Consider the following 21,096-nt stretch of genomic DNA (forward strand, 5'->3'; position numbering starts at 1 on the left):
ACTTTTTTTATTCCCCAACTTATTTTCACACGAAGCGCCATATCGATTATGAAAAAAGCAAAAAAAAATTATTTTCAACAAAAAACTTTTTTTATAATCATACAAAGTTAGGACCAGACCCACCATTCTTAGTGTTTCCTGTTTAGCATCCAAAATTTTCTACTTGATGTGGTGCTTCTTGTAAAAATAAGTTGGGAAATAAAAAAAGTGGCGGTAAGGTAGGAATTTGGTCACGTGACCCACTTGTCACATGGCCTTAATTATTTTTTAAATACTTCTCATTATTTCAAAATAAATAATGTAAATATTTTTTTTTTTCTAGATAATTAAAACAAATAAAAATATTGTATAAGCCCTTCAACATTGCGCATTATAGAAAATAATTCTAGCATTATTATAAATGGTATTCTTTTTAAAGCTTTTCCTGATTTTTAATAACCTTACTCACATATGTTCATAAACACTTGCGTTTTGATGTAAAAAATATTTGTTTTTAGAATTATATTATTAAATAGGGAAGATTTTTTTAGTAATAGCTGGCCAGTTTTTTTGCGACAAACATTTTCTTCCCGATGATATTGTCTGGAAAAGAGAAGTGAAGGATGCTACTAGAAATGTGATATAGCATCAGCATGTATAAATTATAACCAATATATTTATAATACTTTATTCGAATAAAGTTTAAAAAATAAATGAAGATACAAATTTCAATTGCTTTAATTGCAATTTCCGATTTTTAACCTAAAAATAGCTGTCTTTCCCCGGCTATGGCTGTTCCTCATCTGGTGATTATGTTTGTTCTTCACTTAAATTCCTTTTCGTTAGGGAGGATTTTTGGTTAAAAATATGAGGAAGCAATTAAAAAGAAAGATAAATACAATTTTTGCATCTGGTCTTCTGATCTTTTATTGTCGTGGAAATCATTATAGACCTATAATGAATTTTCTATAATTTTTTCGCCATTACAGGAATAATTATTGGAATAATTATTATAGAAAAAATGGTACGAAAATAATTATAGAAACTAATAAGATTAAAGTAATTGTTGCAAAAAATTGACATATTTAAAGAAGCTTTGTTTAAGAATGGAGGTATAATGAAACTTAAAAGTTATCTTCTACTTTTTGCTATAATTGTTTCAATATTTCAATATTATTAATTTATATATAATTATTTTACTATAATTTTTCCTGTAATTAATCGAATAATTATTCTTATCAGTAGTCATAAGTTCATGCAAAATTATAGTAATTACATTATAGGAAAATAATAGGCCTATAATGATTTTTCTATACTTTTACTTTTTTCTAAAGGATAGCCGGAAGGTCTATAAATACTAGTACTTTTTTATTATTTAAATATTTTCGAAAAATTGAACTTGTGTGTGTGTTCTAATAACTTTCATTTCCAAACCACCCTCACCCTCTCCGCAGCCACGCAAATATGACCCAAAAATTTAAAAAACTACGTTTTTACGTATCATTGTTTCTTTTTAGCAATTTCCGTCGCCTTTTTTATACAAATAATAACTAATGAATAATTTGAATATTTACCATGTCTTTTAAAACAATTTTCAATTGTTTCAAGAAATATAAATTATTGAAACAATTATATGTTCTTAAGCAATGTAAAAAATAATTGTGTTTTCTGATTGAAATGTAGTTATTTATCATTTTTTAGAGTATAACCTTTTTCTGAAAATATTATGTAATTATTTAAACAATTATTTATTTTCTATCTTCATCATTTCTAAAAATGGAGCCAGAGCCATCAACTTTCTTTTCAAATTAATATGCTATGCCACGTTTTGTTGAATAATTACATAATTTTGATACATTTTTTCTTATGTTTAACAAATTTCTATTTGTTTAAACAATCTTTATTTGCTCTAGCAGTTCTTTCTCGCTAACTGAGAAAATGAAATAAAATAGCAACCATATATTTACGTTTCTGACTGTATAGCGTATAGAAAGAATACGTTAACCAATTTTCAATTACGTGAAGGGTGAGGGGGGTGGGAAATAAAAGTTATTATATGGTTTTATTTCGTCGACACTCCGCTTCAATCCCTAAAATGTTCGGTACATTTCGATAAAACCCTGGAACATGAGTTCGATTTTTCGAAAATTAAAAATGACCCCCTGTTAATTAAACAGGAATTTAAAGTGCCCGGTGCACGTGTTAATATTCGAATTTTGAAAAACGAAAAATTACAGATTTTCTTTCTCAGGAAATGGAAACTGGGGGGGGGGGGGGGGGGGGGGGGGGGGGGGGGGTCTTGCCCTCTAGAGGGAAAAAAATTTTGCACCCTACCAATATAAATCTCAGAGTATTCTCAAGCGAAATAGTCCTTTTAAGAGTGATGCGACGGTAATATAATGTTCCTTTTGTATTCGTCACGTACCGGGCGGGAAGAGTTATTTACAGTAGTTGGGCGTCGCTAACCTGACTCTTCCTTTTTAAATTTTTCTTCAAATTATTATTAACACTTTTTCTTAATTGATGAATTTTCTCAATGTAAAAAAAAATCTACTTCTAAATTTTAATCCGAAAGCTTAACAAAGGACCCTTGAGTGGCAGCTACTCTATATATTAATATAGCCTCTCTGTTTGTTATTTATGATCGAATTCTTATTTCAATGTCAGCCTCTCTGCTTGTTATTTATTATCGTATTTTTATTTCAAATTTGAAAAGGACATTTTAAAGCCTTTAAAACATTTAAACGAGCTACCTGGACCTTTAAGTATATCTACCTGATTGCCTGTGGAGAATTTCTCAGAGCTTCTCAGAGCCTTGAGAATCTTTAGCATATACTCTGAGATTTCTATCGGTAGGGCAATGCATTGTTTTAACAAATTGTGAATAAGACTAATTTAGAAACGAAATTCGATGTATTTAAAACAATTTCAGGTATTTATTAGTCTTTAAAATTAAATCAATTGCACTTATTTCTGAAAATTATCTAAATTGAGAAATAATTATTATTATAATCCATTTCTTGTATACATGTAACTAACACTCTAGAAATATTTGTACTAACAAAAATAATGAATTTTGGAATTGAATCGTCTTTAAACTTACTAAATGTTTACATTTTTATGTTTTTTATACTTTTCCCATTGAATTTCATGTTGAAGTAGACCAGGTGCGAGAAGCGCCGTCATATGGCGAAATTTCGCACATAGAATCTCTTAGCAATAAGGTCCGGCCATCTTTTTTAGAGTCGGATAGGGCTGATTCAAACCAACGAGAGATTCCCGCTCTTCGGACATCTTTTTAATTTACATCTTGAAAAAACTAGACTCATAAAGTACCTAGTAATTTACGTTAAGAAAGACTACGTAAATATCATATATTTTACTTTCCCATCACTGCCTTTGGCCATCGGGCGCCATATTGGTTTGACGTCATAATTTTAAATAATTTTAAACTAACGTTCCTATCCCTGCCGTCATCTTAACCAGCCCCCTGGCACTGTGAGTTGAAAATGACGGAAATGTTGACCGCGGCCACGGTGGCGCTGGCTGTGCATTGGCCCGACTAGCTGCACAAATACATGTGATAATGTAAATATTTACACTTTTAGTTTAAAAAAAGACGCTTTTTAGTAATTTTACTTGTAATAACGGGAAAGTATAAGAGTTTGACATCCAATGAACAAAAATTTGTTTTAAAAAATGGTGAAATGTGTGATTGTCGAGTGCAAATGTGGATACAGTTACGAGCAGTCAGGCAATTTACTTATAATTATAGACGAATTATGAAATTTGTACTTTTTTTAATGTTTGTCATGAAATTAAAAACGATAATAAACAATTATTTAAAACTATTCAACACATCATATTATAAACTGTTTTTTTATATATTTAGCGATTTATAAAGCAATTTCATCAATGTTTCACCACTGTTATACTTTCTTAAATGTCGCTTTCTTATGCCATTTTTTACAGAAACAAAAAGTCTTAACTAAAAAATAAAAACTCCATGACTAAAACAATAAATTCAACTTCACTCCAAAATTAAAAAAAGGATGATAAAAATGGCAACCATTTTCAAGTACTTTATTTTCCATTTAAGGTTTTCAATTCCATGGACCGTGAAAAGCCTTACTTTTTAGTAAAATTATCTTATTCAAGTGATATAATAATCATAATATTTAAATTGCAGTGCAGTATTAACAAATCAATGATTAAACTGCAAGGAAAAATGAATTTGTATACTAGTTCGTTCTCAGGCTATATATAATTTCATCTTTTTTGCGTTTGTAACTCAAAAGAATCTTTTAAAAAGTATTTTTAATATTTAATTATTATTAACAAATAATCATATCATGTAATATCAATATAATTATTCACTTTAATCAAGACAATAAATAATAATATCAACATTTAAATAGAGATGACAGAACTTCTATTTGAATTGCCGGCCAAAAAGTAAACCGAATTTTCGTATAAAACTCGAGCAACTTACATTTTTTCATAATAAATTTTGCTTTGAAAAATATAAGAAGCTTTCTTGATTAGCGTACTGCAGAAGAAAATTTGATAAAATCTTTTTTATTATATAAAAAATTAATTTTTACGTTTTTTCCCATGCATTTGAATGAATCTCGGCCCAATGAACAATCAGCGCCACCGTGGCCGCGATCAACTCCACGTCACTTCTAAAGCATAGGCTGGATAGGAATAGGGTTGTGAGCAATGAAACGTTTCATTGTAACATTGAAACTTTCAAATGTTTCACAGTCAAAGTTTCATCGTTTCATGAAACATTGCGGGGGAAAGGAGAGAACTTCCATATGCGCACGCGCGGAAATCAGATCAGGTTAGGTATTTGTTACTCGTATCGTATGCCACTTCGCCGCAAGTTTAAACTTTTTAAAAATTTTATTCAGCGTTTCTCAGTGTTTCCGCAGTAAAATTGTGATATATATATATATAAACTTAATATGGGAAAAATGGGATTTTTAAAAGTCTTAATCATGTAGCTTTATTTGCTATAAAACTCAATTTTGTTCATGCATTTTTAGTATTTAATTTAAGGGGAAATTATCAAAACGTATTGCATTAGTTAATTAATTATTTAATCAACGATTACTTGAGAAAATGTGAATTGATTTTCACTTCTTAATATATACGGTTTGAATTTTCCCGCCACTGGCTTCGAAACATTGAAATATTTCACGAGACCTTGAAAGTTTCATGAAACTTTTCATTGAACCAAAGTTTCATGAAATTTTACAACCCTAGATAGGAAGAGCCAGGGGGCTGAACTTAACCTCTACTTTTTTTGTTTACATTTCGTCCTAAACCTCCAAAACTAAAAATGTATTTCAAATAAGTATCTACAAGGAAGTTTATCACTTAAAATTAATCTTGACATTGTTGAGATCATGGAGGAAATCGAATACAAATTGGATTCACGAAATCCAATATTGATATCTCACGTGAGTAATTTTTAAATAAAATCGAGAAACAATAATAGTAGACGGGTTTTTTTCTTAGAAAAAAGAATGAAAACAAATTTTTCAGGCGATTTCAAAACTCTTGGACTCTATTGCAAATAAGACCCAAGATTCTTCTGTCAGTCAGCGAGATTTACTCAAGGTAAAATAAATTAATAATAACACCGCTGTTACAATTAATGTAAATTTGATATAACGTCCATTACCAAAAAGTTGTGGAATTTAAGTCCCTCCCGTTTTACCCATTTCCATGATTTAATTTTTTTTTTTTAAATAAATTGAGAAATTACTGAGAAAAGAACTTTTTTCATTATTTAGACTTATGCAAATTATTGATATTAAGTTTAGGAATCTAAAAATTATCAATAAAGATCAAAATTTTAGTTTTAAATGTGTTTAATTTGGTTAAAAATTCTGTTCCCGGATTCAAGTGCCCATGAATTTTAATTTCTCGTAAGTTAGCAAAACTTTGCAAAATCTACATATATGATTTTCATTTTACCGAATTCGATGATACTTTCAAAAATAAAATAATAAAAAAAGGAGAGTACAATGCCAAATTGACAGCGAAAAAAAAGTTTCTGCATTTTGCCGATTTTTATTTGCCAATTCCTAATATTTTGAAAATAATTTTGAAATTTCTCGTTACATTAACAGTTTCACGAAGTAATTATAAATGGTTTTTTTAAATTTCTAGGAATTCTATTAATATGTTTAATTTAGAAATCTTTGGAAAATAAAATTACAAGATATTCTTAAATATATTAGAACGATCAATTAATTAAATAATACTCAAACTATAATAATTAATTTTTTAATTTGTTTTGATGAGGCTATGAATTTTAATAATATTTGATGGAAATTTTTATTTTTATTTTCAATTAAAAATAATCAATTGTCAGCCGAATAGTTGAATTTTGAACTAAAAAGGATCAGTTTTTAACAAAAAATGAAATAGTTAAACTTGAAGTTAAAAAATCACCTTTCCAGACAAAAAATAAAATTTCAAACAAGTAGTTTTATTTTAAACCAACAAGATGAATTTTTAGTAAAAATAGTGCAAATTTAACTAGAATTCTTGAATTTCAAATAAAATAATAAATCTTCGACTGAAAAAGTTGAGTTTTCAACCAAGAATCTTAATTTCTAGCAAAAACGAAAATTTTTCAGCAAAACACATGATTTTTAAACTAAAAAAGACAAATTTTCAACCAAATACTTGAATTTTGATCTCAAAAAATATCCATTTTCAGCGAAAAATTGAAAAGTTAAATTTTTAATTGAAAAAAAAAATTATTATTTGCAACCAAGCTGATGAATTTTTGGCTAAAATTATGAATCTTCAACTGGAATACTTTAATTTTCAACCAAGAAGATTAATTTCTAAAAAAAAACACACAATTTCTCAGCAAAATACGTAAGGTTTTGACTTAAAAAGCCCAATTTTTAACCAAATAGCTGAATTTTGAATTTAAAAAAAGATACATTTTTAATAAAAAATGTAGTAATTTAATTTTTATTTCAATAAAAATAAGTTGCAACAAAGCTAATGAGTTTTTGACTAAAATTATGAATCTTCAACTGGAATAGTTGATTTTTAAACCAAAAATATTAATTTTTGACAAAAAAAGACAAATTTTCAACAAAATAGGTAATTTTTCAACAAAAAATGAAATATTTAAATTTGCAGTTAAAAAAATTATTTCCAACAACAAAAAACTGATTTTCAACTAAATGGTTAAATATTTAATTAGTGAGGAATTTTTTAATAAAATGAGAAATCTTTTTAAAAAAATGGATTTTGAAACAATTTTTTTTAAAGGATGAATTTTCAGAAAAATATATGAATTTTCAACTAAAAAAAAATTTACGAAATAGTTGAATTTTAAACCAAAAAGATTTGTTTTTGACAAAAAAAGCCAAATTTTCAACAAAACACATGATTTTTAAATTAAAAAAGATACATTTTCTACTAAAATTGGTGATTTTTTAACAAAAAATGAAATATTAAAATTTGCAGTTAAAAAAATTATTTCCAACAACAAAAAACTGAAATAGTTGAATTTTTTACCAAAAATATAATTTTTCGATTAAAAAGGACAAATTTTTAATAAAAAAAAAACATGAATTTTCAATTTAAAAAGATACATTTTCAACTAAAATAGGTAATTTTTTAACAAAAAATGAAAAAATAATTATTTCCAACAACAGAAAAAAACGGATTTTTAACAAAATGGTTAAATATTTAATTATTGATGAATTTCTAACTAAAATGATAAATCTTTAAATCAATTTTCAACCAAAACTATGAATTTTCAACCAAGAAGAATAATTCCGAAAGAGACCAAATTTTTAGCAAAATACATGAATTTTTGACTCAAAAATACCCATTTTTAACCAAACAGCTGAATTTTGATTCAAAAAAAGATAAATTTTTAACAGAAAATGAAATATCCAGTTAAAAAAATTAATTTCGAACAACAACAAAAAAAAGCGATTTTTGAATACAATTGTTGAGTTTTTAATTAGTGATCAATGTTTATCTAAAATGATAAACATTCAAGACAAAAATAAATTTTTAACAAATGAATTGAAACTGATGGTCTAAAATATATAAATTTTCAACCATAAATTGAATAGTTACATTTTTTTTTTGAAGAAATTAATGTTCAACCAAAGAGATGATATTTTAAATAAAATGGTGAAATTTTCAAATGAAAAATATAATTTTCAACAAAATAGTTGATTTTTCAACTGAAATAGTTAAATTTTCAGTAACAAAATTAATTGTCGACTAAAAAATTACTTTTTGAGAAAAGGGTTTAACTTTTAATTATGTTATTAAATTTTTATTCCAAAAAAAGTAATTTCTGAACGAAAAATGTGTAATAATCGAGATTTCAGCCAAAAAACATTTTAATTTTTTTTATCAAAAACCAAAAAAGTAAATTTTGAACCAAGAAGATTAATTTCTACCAAAAAAGACCAATTTTCAGCAAAATACTTGAATTTTTAAAATAAAAAAGGCAAATTTTCAACCAAATATTTGATTTTTTAATTTAAAAAATATCATTTTTAACAAAAAATGGAATAGTTAAATTTTTAGTTAAACAAAATTAATTTTCAACCAAGTCGATCAATTTTCGACTACAATTATGAATCTTTTACTGGAATAGTGGAATTTTAAACCAAAAATATGAATTTTCTACCAAAAATTACGATTTTTCAACGAAATATAAATATTTCACCGAAAAAAGACGAACTTTATTTTCAACCTAACTGATAAACTTTCAAATAAAATTATAAATCTTTAACTGGAGTAGTTAAATTTTCAACCAAAAAATAACCAAAGAAATAAATTTCCAGCAAGTAGTTTAATTTTAAATCAACAAGATGAATTTTCAAGCAAAACACTTGAATTTTTTAAATAAAAAATGAAAATTTTCAACCAAATATTTGATTTTTTCATTAAAAAAAGATGATTTTTAACAAAAAATTGAATAGTTAAATTTTAAGTTCAAAAAACTTTTAACCAGGAAGTTTAATTTGCAATCAACAAGACTATTTTCAACCAAAAAGATCAATTTTCAACGAAATAATTGTAATTTAAACTAAAAAAATTATCAATTTTCAACAAAAAGTGAAATAGTTACATTTTTAGTTAAAAAAATTAATTTGCCACAAAGATGAATTTTTATCAAAAAAGGACGAATTTCCAACAAAATACATGAACTTTTAACTAAAAAAGGTTATTTTTACAACTCAATAAAAATAACTTTTCAACAAAAAGTGAAATATTTTGAATTAAAAAAATGAATTATTTAAAAAATGGTTACATTTTTAATTAGTGATGAATTTTGAACAAAAAAAAAAAAAGAATTAACCAAATAGTTGAATTTTAAACTAAAAATATCTATTTTATACCAAAAAGATGAATTTTCTACCAAGAAGATTATTTTTTCTACCAAAAAGACAAATTTTCAAGAAAATACATGAATTTTTAATAACCCAAAAAAAGTAAAATTTTCAATCAAATAGTGTAATTTTGAACTAAAAAAAGATCAAATTTCAACAAAAATTGAATTTTTAACTAAAGAATTTAAATTTTCAACTAAAAATGAAATGTTGCAACCAAGAAGCTTAATTTTTAAATACAGCATTTTAAAGTTACTTTTACAAATAAAGAATCATTGTTATTCAATTTAATATTGCATTTTTTTTAATTAAGCGCGCTCTCAAAAATATTCCCTGACTTGAAAAAAATTATCTGCCATATCCAGATTTTTTTACGTATTGGGAATGGTTAAGCTGTGATCCGCCACCTGGTGGCAAAAGTCCGAACTAGAAGAAACAGGTACGATTTTTAACATGCATTTTAATTTGTGCATAAGAATGTTTTAACGATTTTTTTGTGAAATAAAAAATTTTTGTCATACACTAAAAATAATTCTTAATCGGAAACAAAGCGCTTTAGATGGAATTAACATCTTATAAAGTGAAAAAACACATTTGTTGACAGAAATATTTTTCTACAAAAAAAAAAAAACATTATTATGCTAATTATTTTGATTTTCAAGAAATTATAAAGTTAAGTGGACTTATTTCGAAGCAGAAATGAACTCACGGTAATTTTTTATTAATTTATACATGATATATTTACTATTAAAAAATCTGATCTAAAAGTTAGATTAGAATTCGTATTGAAATCCCAGTCGTCTATTATTCGTATTCTTGGCATAATATGGATACAATTTGTCGCTACATGAATTAATATAAAGTTTACTTAAGCTTACAATACATTGAAACTGACATGAAATAGTGAAATAATTGTTTTTTTTTTTGTGTTTAAAAACCTTTTTGACAAAAAATGTGTTTTTTTAATGTAAAATATGAAAATTCTATCTAAAACTATCTGTTTTTGCTGAAGATTTGTTTTTAGTTTTCAGGCATTGTTTTAAACTTGACAAAACAATTGTAAAAACACTTTTATGAAAAAATTAAAATACATTTTTAAAACTGTACCTACTTTTTTTAGTTCCAGTTTTCGGCACCAGGAGTGATTCACCCTGTTACTGCGCTTGCGTTAGGGCTGCACGCTGGTTAGCCGCACTTGGCGCGCGATTCAAAATTACTCTAAAAACAATTCTTGTAGTTTAAATAAGTAATGATTAAAATATGCACAAAAAGTGTATAAAAATTATATAACTTAAATCATTTTCTAAGAAATTTCTTTTTCAATTAAATGGTTTATAAAATATAAGTTGGTCTTTAGAATTCAATGAAAATAAAGGATTATTTATAGAATATATGTGTTATAATTTTTTTTGCCTGAAATCAAAAGTTACGCAATTTGCATACATTCTTGTGCATTTTTAATACTTATTTATTTAAATTACAAGAATTTCTTTAAAAAGTAATGTTGAATTGCTCGCCAAGTGCGGCCAGGGCACTAGGGGGCGCAATACTTCCATTTGTTTTTTAAAGTTCTATTTAAAAAAAAAATGTATTGTCCTTCCACAATTTGCTGGTAATGACCGAAAAATGTAACTTAAATCTTTTTAATGATAATTCAAGTACTGTCTATTATTCTAGACCACAGATGTGAAATTGCTTTTATCGAAATGCCAAAGTGGAGATACTTTGGTGAGCACCACAGCTTGTTCAGGCTTCGTAACTTTAGTCGAATCTGGTGTTTTGAGCGTTTCCAGTGCCTTGTCAAGTTTAATTTCCAGTCTTGTAGTTACAAAGTGCGTTTTTTTTGTTGTTTAAAAAAAACTTTATTTATTGAAAATATACATGTTTCGCGAAAAATTACAAATAATCAAAATAAATATGCTTGAAACCGAAAATATTTTTGCATTAAAGACAAGAAATACAATTTTTTTCTAGAAACCACAGAGCCTTCATCACTGCGATTAACTCTTTATTAATTTTTGATTTGAAAATAAGAGTTACTCAAGGTTCTTATGTTTGTCCCTTCAAAATAAACTCTCCCCAGCATCCATTTATCACCATTCTAAGTCAAGAAAAAGAAGTTTGGAGGGAAGTTTTGTGTCAAATGAGGTTTGACATTAATCATCATCAACCGGAGTAAGTCTGATCAGAGTTTTATTAAATTAATTATATCAATTAGGGATGTCGGAGTCGAGCCCAAGTCTTCGGAGGATTCGATTCCTTGCGTTCGAGAATCGATTTTTCTTAAGTCGACTCCACCTATCGGAATCGACATCAAAATCGACTCTCGATATTAAGAATTAATTTGGGAAAATATTAATTTTAAATGATATTTGCATTAATTGATTAATTATTAATTTAAGTGCAAATTAATTTCATATTTTAATTAAAAATAAGTACTAATTTAAATAGAATTTCAAATATTCGCGGGCTATAGAGTGGAGAGAAAAGTTAAGTTATTTGACCAAAAAATATTAATTGAAAAAAAATACCTGAATTTTCTAGTGAAAAAAGTAGCTTAATAACAAAAAATGGAAGTTAAATTTTTAGGTAAACAAACCAAGAACAATATGTTTTTACCAAAAAAGACTACTTTTTAACAAAATACAAGAATTTTTGAATAAAAATAATAAATTTTCAACCAAAAATGGAATAGTTATTTTTTTAGTTAAGAAAATTAATTTTCAATTAAAAAAAATAATTTTCTACTAAAAAGTCGAATTTTCAACTGAAAATTTATTTTATACCTGTTACGATAAATCTTCAACGAAATAGTTAAATTTTAAGCTAAAAAATATAAATTAATAAAATCTAAAATCTTAAAAAAAAGATTAATTTTTAACCCAATAGATGATTTATTAACTTAAAAGATGAATTTTCGATCAAAAGATGAATTTGAACAAAAATTAAGAATTTTCTATACAAAAAAAAATTTAACATATAGGTTAAAATTTTAATCAAATAGATAAACTTTTTAACAAAAAAGACAAATCTTTATCAAAATGAATGAATTTTCAATCAGAATGATAAACTTTCTACCAATAAACACACTTTCTGCAAAATAAATAAATTTTTTACAAAAATGATTTATCTTTTATCAAACATAATAAATTTTCAGTTAAAATTCTGAATTTTTAACCAAAAAGATTAATTTTCTACCAAAAAAAGGCTAATTTTTATCTGAAAAGATAAATTTTCAAAAAAAGAACATTAATTTTCCATACAAAATTAACTTTTGACAACATATTTAGTGATAGAAATTATTTTCAATCAGCAAACAAAGAATTTTCAACAAGATAGTTCAGTTTAAAAAAAAAATAAACAAAAAATTTTAATTCGTCAAAATTAAAAAATTCCTTCCTTAAAATTTTAGAAAAAAAGTACTTCAAGTAGTTTTTAGAGTATTTAGAAATTTACCTCTTTTTTTTTGAAAATTCAACTACTTGAGTTTAAAAGCAAAACTTTTTAGTTGAAAATTAATTTTGTTGTTGGAGAAATGGTCATTTTAATGGAAAATTAATCTTTTTTTTTTAAAGTAACTAATTTATTGGAAATCAATTTTTGAACTAAAAATTCAACTCTATCAGTAAAAAATTTAACTATTTTTCAGAAAATCCGATTTTTTTTTTTGGTTAAGAGTTAGATGTTCAGAAAAAATTAATCTTATTCGTTGAAAGTTAATTTTTTTCAACTGAAAATTTAACTGTTTCATTTTGATTTGAAAATTGAATTTTTCTAGTTCAAAATTGAATAATTTGGATGTAGATTTGTCGTCTGAAATTGAAAGTTCATTTACTTCGTTTAAAATTTACGAATTTTATTTTTAAAAAAGCCACATTTTTATTAGAAAATTCACTTTTTATGGTAGAAAATGCTATTTTTTTCTTTGACATTTGTTTTCTTAAACTGAAAAAACTATTTCAGTGAAATATTTATAATGTTAGTTGAAAATTTAACTGTTTGAGTTTTGGTAAAAAAATTCAACTATTGAGTTGAACATGAATTTTTTTGGTTGAAGATAAAAATGAATTTCTTTCCTTCAAAATTTAATTTTTTGTTGTTGAAAATGAATTCATTAAACTGAAAATTCATTTCTTGTGTTGATAATTCATTATTTTAATCAAAATCTAATTTGTAGCCTAAAAATTGAAATATTTTGTTGAAAATGTATGTTTTTTAGTCAAGAATTTAACTATTTTTTTGGGTTTTTTCTTTTTATTTTGATTAAAATTTGTCTTTTTTCGTAAAAATTTCAACTATTAGATGAAATAATATTTTTTTTTTAAGATTAAATATTTTAGGTAAAAATTCGTTTCTTTGCTTAAAAATTCAACTATTTTGTTGAAAATTCTGTTTCTTCGTTCAAAATAAAATATTTAAACTGAAAATGCATTTCATTGGTTGAAAATTATATATATTTAAAAAAAATTGAAAATGAATAATTTTCACTGGAAATTTGATTATTTTATTTTTAGTCAAAAATGTATATATTTTGTTAGGCATTCAATTAGCTTGGTAGACAATTAATCTTTTTTAAAAAATTCACATATTTTTTTAAAGTTTAATTCTTTGCTTGAAAATTTATCTAATTTTTTGAAAAAATTTTTTAATCGTTTATTTTGTTTAAAAATGAATTTATTCAGAAAAATTTAAGTATTCCATGTTTACCTTGAAATGTATCTTCTTCAATTGAAAATTCAGCTGTTTGTTTCAAAATTTAACCATTTCGTTGAAAATTAATCTCAATTATTTCAATTAAATTATTATTTAAAATTCAATTCTTTGAGTAGAAAATGCATACTTTTAGGTTATAAAGTCGATTTTTTTGGGTCAAAAATTCCCCTTTTTCCCCTAAATTTTACTTCTATAGAATATGTGTGATTTTAGTTAAATAATCAAATTTTACATTAATAAATCTTGAACTTATGTTTTTAACATTACCCAATCGGCCCTAAAGAAAAGCGATAACAATGCTTTAGAAATTTCCATGACACCCCTATTTTGTGGAGAAGGATTGTGTTCAAGCCGTTTCGCTACAACCAAATTTAGAGATTTAAAAAAAATTTTTTATTATCTCTTCATCATTTAAAATATTCTCTTCTCAGAATTTCTTCGCACAGCGAACAGCTCTTACGTCCTGTCTTTCTTCACATTCTCCTTAATCCGAATTCAAGTCTTCCCGAGATGTGTCGACAAGAAACTTGGAACCTCTTAATTAAAAGCGAATTGAAAAGTCTAAAGCTAGAAGTGCTGCAATGGTTGAGCAACCGAGATTTTTCTTCCTTAATTGATACGAATCATAGACTCTTAGAATTAGCTGAAGTGATGCTTTCGAAGGACGAAATCTTTTCTTCAGCACTGATGCCAATTATCGCCTCCTATGGAATCCAAGTTTTGAAACAAGGTTGCGATCCAAGACCGAATTTGGATATCATACGTGAAATTGGAAAGAAGAGTAATTCTGGATGCTGTTTAACAATTGCCATTCTAAGTTCTGGCATTGCTGAATGTCCTGTAATTTATCTTCTTAATTTAGTTGAAACTTGTGAGTAGGTAGCGACATTAAAAAAGATTATCAATATTACTCGCGGTTCTATTCCTTTTTTCGCGATCATTATATTTTCATGTTTCTTTCAGGCAAATATCTCTTGGAAAAAGGATCTTGTAGTTCATTGATAGCCAACGGATTGCTATCATCTCTCCTCCAATGGCAGGCATACCCAGCTTTCCTGTCATCAGAAGCTCTGAGAATCGCGAAAACTCTGATCGATAAAATCCTCTCTAAAAAACAGTGGAATTTCGACACTAGAATTTTACTGAACAACGAAATTTTTGTAACAATAATCAATTCCTTTCCTGATGTTCAATTTTACATCCAACTCTGCAATCTCGATTTCCTCTCTCAGGAGGAAATTATCTCTTGGCTCGAAACTATATCCCAATCGCCTAAGAATTTAAAACTAGACTTGAAACATTTCCTCTACAGTCTGTTTCTTGAGACTCAAGATTCTAAAATTACAACCACTCTTTGCAATATCCTTCTAGAATTGTCGGATTCGAATCTTGTCGCCTCGCAGATGTTGACGTTAATTTTGTACAAACTAACGACTAGTCGCAGTTTTGAGCAAGCTACCAAATTACTTTTCACCGTGCCTCAGTTGGCTACTACGAAGGAAAATCTGCCGATTATCATCAACACGTTCGAGACATTTTTGAATTCTGGCAAGCCACCCTTGAAGCACCTTGCGATCGATCTTTATTATAGAGCTTGGAAAAAAGAGGCGAGACTTCACAGTTGTTTGATGAAGGTTCTAATAAACGCTAGGAAAAAGAATTCTGATGCAGCGGAACATTGCGAAGAGTTTAATTCTGTCATTATTCAAGCGAAAATCATGAAGGAAATGTGCGAGACTCGACCTGAAAATGCTGCAGAATTAGTGCCACTTTTGTCGGAAATTTTGAATCGGAAGACCAATAAGCAATGCACACCGGCAAATGCTTTGGCTTTAAAAGGTAACGTATAATATTGGAAACTGCAATATGCCATCTGGTGTCAAAACATGTAACTAGTCAAAGTGGATCGGCTTCAATTACCACGTGCTAATTGTATTGAAAGTAGTGAAACAGAATAATTAAAAAAGCCAGTTCTATTGAATTAGAACCTATTGTCCAAAATCAAGTATTGTTTTGGAGACCAAAATTATTTACAGCTTTTGCTAAGTCTCAGGAAATCCGTACGATAATAAACTTAACTCGAAATATTTCCGAAACAAGAAAAGAAAATGATTTAAAAATTGATACATGCCTGCTCTAGACAAGCGAGGCGAATAGAGTAAATAAAAACGTTCAAATGGTTGTTTTGTTAAATTAAAATTAATCATTATTAGTGCTGTGTCGAATCTGTGACTTCAATTTTTCCAATGCGAAGAAGTTTTTCAAAATTTAAGTTTCAAAAAACTTCCAGCAGAGAAATTGTAGACTAGACCATGAAATAAATTTTTTCGAGTACACCTGTCGCGATCTCTGCTACAGTTGCTCACAGTACGAAGATTCTTTGACGAATTATTTGTTTTCTCTGTTTTTTCTTCATTTATTATCGTTCTTTGATTCTTATTTTAATTTGTCTGGAGTTTAACTTCAACATTTTTGATACAAATAAAGTAAACGTAAATTAATAGTAAATTAACTGTTGGATTAAAGAATGGAATTATATACAAATAAGTAATTTGAGTTTAGGGATCATCCACAAATTACGCAAGACGTTTTTCTTTTGTTTGAATAAAGACAAGCATAAAATTGCTGTGAAGTTGAGAAGGACACAACGATATAAACAAAAGAAAAACGTCTTACGTAATTTGTGGACGATCCCTTAGTTCCCTTGAATATATTCAGAGCTCTGTTGTTTTGACGACATTTCTCAATTGTTTAATTTTTGTTTTGATCACTTAAGAACATTCTCTTCTACAAGAAACAAAACAAAAAACGGAAGACAAAGATGGTAAGCAAGTTCATTCTTCTCAGGGAGAATAAAAAAAATCTCTCAAAGAATCCAAAAAACCAGCGAAAATTGCAAAGAAAAACGTAAAAAAAGTAGTTACGTTATTTTCTTGTTAAAAAAAATATTTTCCACAAGGAGATCACGTGGTAATACTTTACGGCTTGTCTTACATTTTTAAAATGACGATATTTCACGCTATCATACTTATACGAGGGTGGTTCAAATATGATCGAGACAAATACTCTAACACGTTTATTTACGATCGAAAAAATTTACAGTTTTTCTAGGTATTTCCCCTCACAAGTTACGCATTTTGCCCACCATTCAGGAAGTTTTTTGATGTCGGTATCGAAGAATTCCTTGGGTAACTGGGACAGCCATGTGCGCACGAACTCCTCTACCTCGTCGTCGGTGTTGAATCTTTGACCTCCGAAGGCTTTTTTCAGTGGTCCAAACATGTGGTAGTCGCAGGATGATAAATCTGACTGCAGGGAGGGTGTTCCAGTACCTCCCACCCCAATTCCGATATTGTATCGAGCGTGAGACGCGCGTTATCCTGGAGAAGAATCGCACTTCGTGCTGGAATGCTCCTCCGTTTCAAGCGATAAACGGGTTTCACGTGTATTTTCAGGTTAGAGTAGTATGCAGCATTGATGGTACGTTGGATGATCCTACGGTTCTCCAAAATCAGTTGTTCTACACGGCGAATATTGTCTGATGTCATGCTGGTTCGCGGTCGACGATCATGCGGCTCATTCTCGACGGTTTCGCGGTGATCCTTGAATACTTTGGACCATTTAAACACGGCAGCCCTACTCAGACACTCACAACCGAACTGATTTCGTAAACGCAGAAAAATTTCCGTGTTTTTAACGCCTTCCCGTACTAAAAAACGAATGACAATACGTTGCGCAACGGCGGTCGGCACTTGACGTTCACTCATGGTCGCAGCACGCGCGTGAAACATGCGCTCCCGATCATATTTGAACGACCCTCGTAGTTGACATTTTATCAAATTACATGCAAAATCGAAACAAGATTGCAACAATGTTCAACGTTTTTGCACTTTTCCCCCAATCCAGCTTAACTGCACACTACATCTTTTAGGACACCTTGGAAGGACATGAATTATCCTTTTATTTCCTGAGGTTTAACCCTCCAACTTTAAGTTTACATACAAAATGCAATTATTTTAATAAAAGTTTCTTCGTTGGCTTCTTTACTAGCAAATATAACATCTCCAGCATACAAGACTCTACCTCCTTCAACAAAATCTGTGCAGGAGGGTGTAGATACTGTGAAGCAACGAATTTCAGCAACACTTCCTTTCATTTTTCCTTTAAAATTCACAACCTGTAAGACAATCACAAACGACCCACTTATGGCAGCCATCTTGTCCATGTAACGTCACGATTTCAAATCCCAATTGAAAACAATACAAAAAATATAGCATTTTCTTCATTTAGGCAATGTAACTTTTTATTTATTTAATATTTTAGGAATATCGGCCCTCTGCAAATCCGGAATAATCGACGTATCCTCGACATGGAAAGCACTTGCCCCCAGATTCGAGAGAGAAACACACCCAGTTGTTTTAAAAGCCCTCTGTGAATTCCTCTCAGAAATTCCGTCGTTCATTTCACTTGAAGAAGATCATGTTATCGATTTACGGGAAAAACTCCTGTTAAAATTATGGAACCTTGTTCTTCATTCTGAAGACATTCGAGTCCCAAAATCGGCCTTGAATGCTTTAAAAACTTACAAATTCGAGTTCCTGTCGAAAAAAGTGCTGCCTCTCAATTTCGGATCAATTGACCTCAATCTAATCCAGGACTTGGAAACGAATATAAATCAAGACGAAATACCCGGCATTTATTGGATCCACATGCTGGAGAATTTAAATCCCAAGTTGCTTTCCATAGCCGGAGATTTATTAATTACCTATGTTGAAGAGGAAACTAAATTTCTACCACAAATTCGAGGAGAGGCAGCGAATTATAAAAAGCTATCGACTAAAAGCATCATAAAGGCGATTGGACAAGCTTTGATGGAGTTTCAGCCTTTTTATAATAATCATCAACGGCTGATAATCACCGAACTTTTGCGGATATTTGGAAATAAATATTCGAAACCTCTACCACCGGTTAAATATGGATTCTTAGAAAAGTGCACATTCTCAAAAGAGGCGAAGAACCATTGTTTTAGCATCATTTGTAATCAAGCGGAGGTTGCACCTTCGGCGAGAAAACTGCTCGAGAAACACCTGACAAATGCTGGGAATGAAGAAATCGATCTATTAGAATTACTTCATTTCTATAAGAATCTTGAAAGTATTTGCAGGGGAACGTCTCCCTACATTTTACAGCACTTTTTGCAAGTTTCTCTGGATCTCATGGTACAAAAGTCGATTTTGGGAAATAAGAATTACTCAAGGGGATTTCAAGAAGCGATGGGTTTTGTCCAGAGTACTTTGAAAAACGAAACCTTGCCAGAAATTTCAAGAGGAGTTATTGTTTCTGTTTTAGAAAATTTATTTGGAACGGTGAATGAGGATTCAATTTTTTCAAGTTATTTGCTGGCGATTTTAGAAATTCCCAGCGATGATTTATTGAGAATAACTTCTGGGGACTGGGAGAAAATCGATGATTCGAGATTGAAAAAAGCGTTGCTTATTAGAACTGAATGGGCGCTTAAACAAAATCAAGAAAAATGTTGGGATCTAATCGAGGACATTGTTCAGGAATGCATTTCTAGATCAGAGTAAGAATTTATTTTTATGATTCGTAAACCTTGGCAGATTTAAATATTTCTGAATAATAATTTCTAGGACTTACGAGTGTGTTTTGAAGACGATACAGAGAATTCAGATTGAAAAGCGACTCACGAAATTGAACTTTGATGGAATTTTATCAACGATGGATCAAATTCAGTCAATTGTATCATGTTCTAAGTCTGGGAGAAATAGTGAATCAGAAGTCGATTTTCTCTGTGACCTGCTGCTGACCTCAATTTATTTTCTATCCGGAATGGATTCCCTTGAAAAAAATAAGGAATCCGTGATCAAATTAAAGCATGTCAGAATTCGATTATTCCCGCTGGGGCTTCTGAATTTAATTAAGAATTCAGATTCTAGGGAAACTGTTCCTAAGGTAATAGTTCAAAAGATATTTAAAAAATACATTTCATAATATTTTGTCTATAATTTATTTTATTTTCCAGATTATGATGTGGTTGCATTGTCTGAGAACAAACGACGCCGTTTCTCTTTCCTACAGAAGGGCATTTCACAATGCCTTGATTTCCCTAAGGAACGAAACACACTTCGAAAGTGCCTGGATGACTTTTGTTGACACGAACCCAAATTTTGAATCTACATACTGAAGGAATTTTTGTTCGGATTGTTATATTCATGACTTGTACAGTATTTGAACGAATTTTTTGTACATACATACAACGAATAAAAATGTATACTTTTCAAATTCTGCCGGAGTCATAACCTCATTTAGAGATCACCTAGGGCATCATCCATAAACTACGTTGCTAATTTTCACCTCCCCCCCCCCCCCCCCTCCAAGTTTACAACCGTTTATTTGATACCCTTTAAGTAAAACCCGATTTTACGTTCATACTGATGTTGATGTGTGTTTTAGCAAGTGAAGTTGCCAATATGCCTATATTGTCTACGTGACCGATTGGTGAATCATAAACTTTGGTAATAAAACAATAATTAAAATAAAACCGTGATTTTCAGAGTAAGTGTTGAAATGTGCCTAATTGAATTTTATGTGGCAGTTAATCCGGGCATTATCGAATTTTTAAACTCAGAAATGTACATTTTTTACAAAAAATGGTATAGTTAAACTTTTAATTTAAAAAATAAATTTATATCACAAAAAAAACGAAATTTTCTACCAAACAGTTGATTTTTGTTTACTAAATTATTAAACTTTCCAGACAAAATTACAAATTGTCTATGCAAAGCGGTTGAATTATCAAATCAAAAATATGCAATTTTAATAAAAAAAAGTTCATTTTATACCCCAAAAAAAGACAAATTTCAAACAAAATACAAACCGCTCACAACCCAAAAGTTGAATTTTAAACTAAAATAGATTAATTTTCAAAAAAACAACGAATTTTAAACAAAATAGTGCAATTTTAACAAATATTTAGATTTTT

The 21,096-nt window shown here is 28.5% G+C and overlaps 1 protein-coding gene across 1 annotated transcript; it reads left to right on the plus strand.

Annotated features, from left to right (window-relative positions):
* The first annotated feature begins 5,286 nt into the window (after positions 1–5,286).
* On the plus strand, positions 5,287–20,396 carry LOC117173201 (focadhesin). The gene is made up of 9 exons (XM_033361628.1): positions 5,287–5,447; positions 5,533–5,607; positions 11,058–11,212; positions 11,355–11,555; positions 14,525–14,964; positions 15,057–15,932; positions 18,417–19,677; positions 19,745–20,066; positions 20,137–20,396. Exons 1-9 carry the CDS (start codon positions 5,394–5,396, stop codon positions 20,296–20,298), a joined length of 3,546 nt encoding a protein of 1,181 aa, XP_033217519.1. The 5' UTR covers positions 5,287–5,393; the 3' UTR covers positions 20,299–20,396.
* The last annotated feature ends 700 nt before the right edge of the window (positions 20,397–21,096 follow it).

Source organism: Belonocnema kinseyi, chromosome 5 (assembly GCF_010883055.1).
Source record: "Belonocnema kinseyi isolate 2016_QV_RU_SX_M_011 chromosome 5, B_treatae_v1, whole genome shotgun sequence".
Lineage (NCBI taxonomy): Eukaryota > Metazoa > Arthropoda > Insecta > Hymenoptera > Cynipidae > Belonocnema > Belonocnema kinseyi.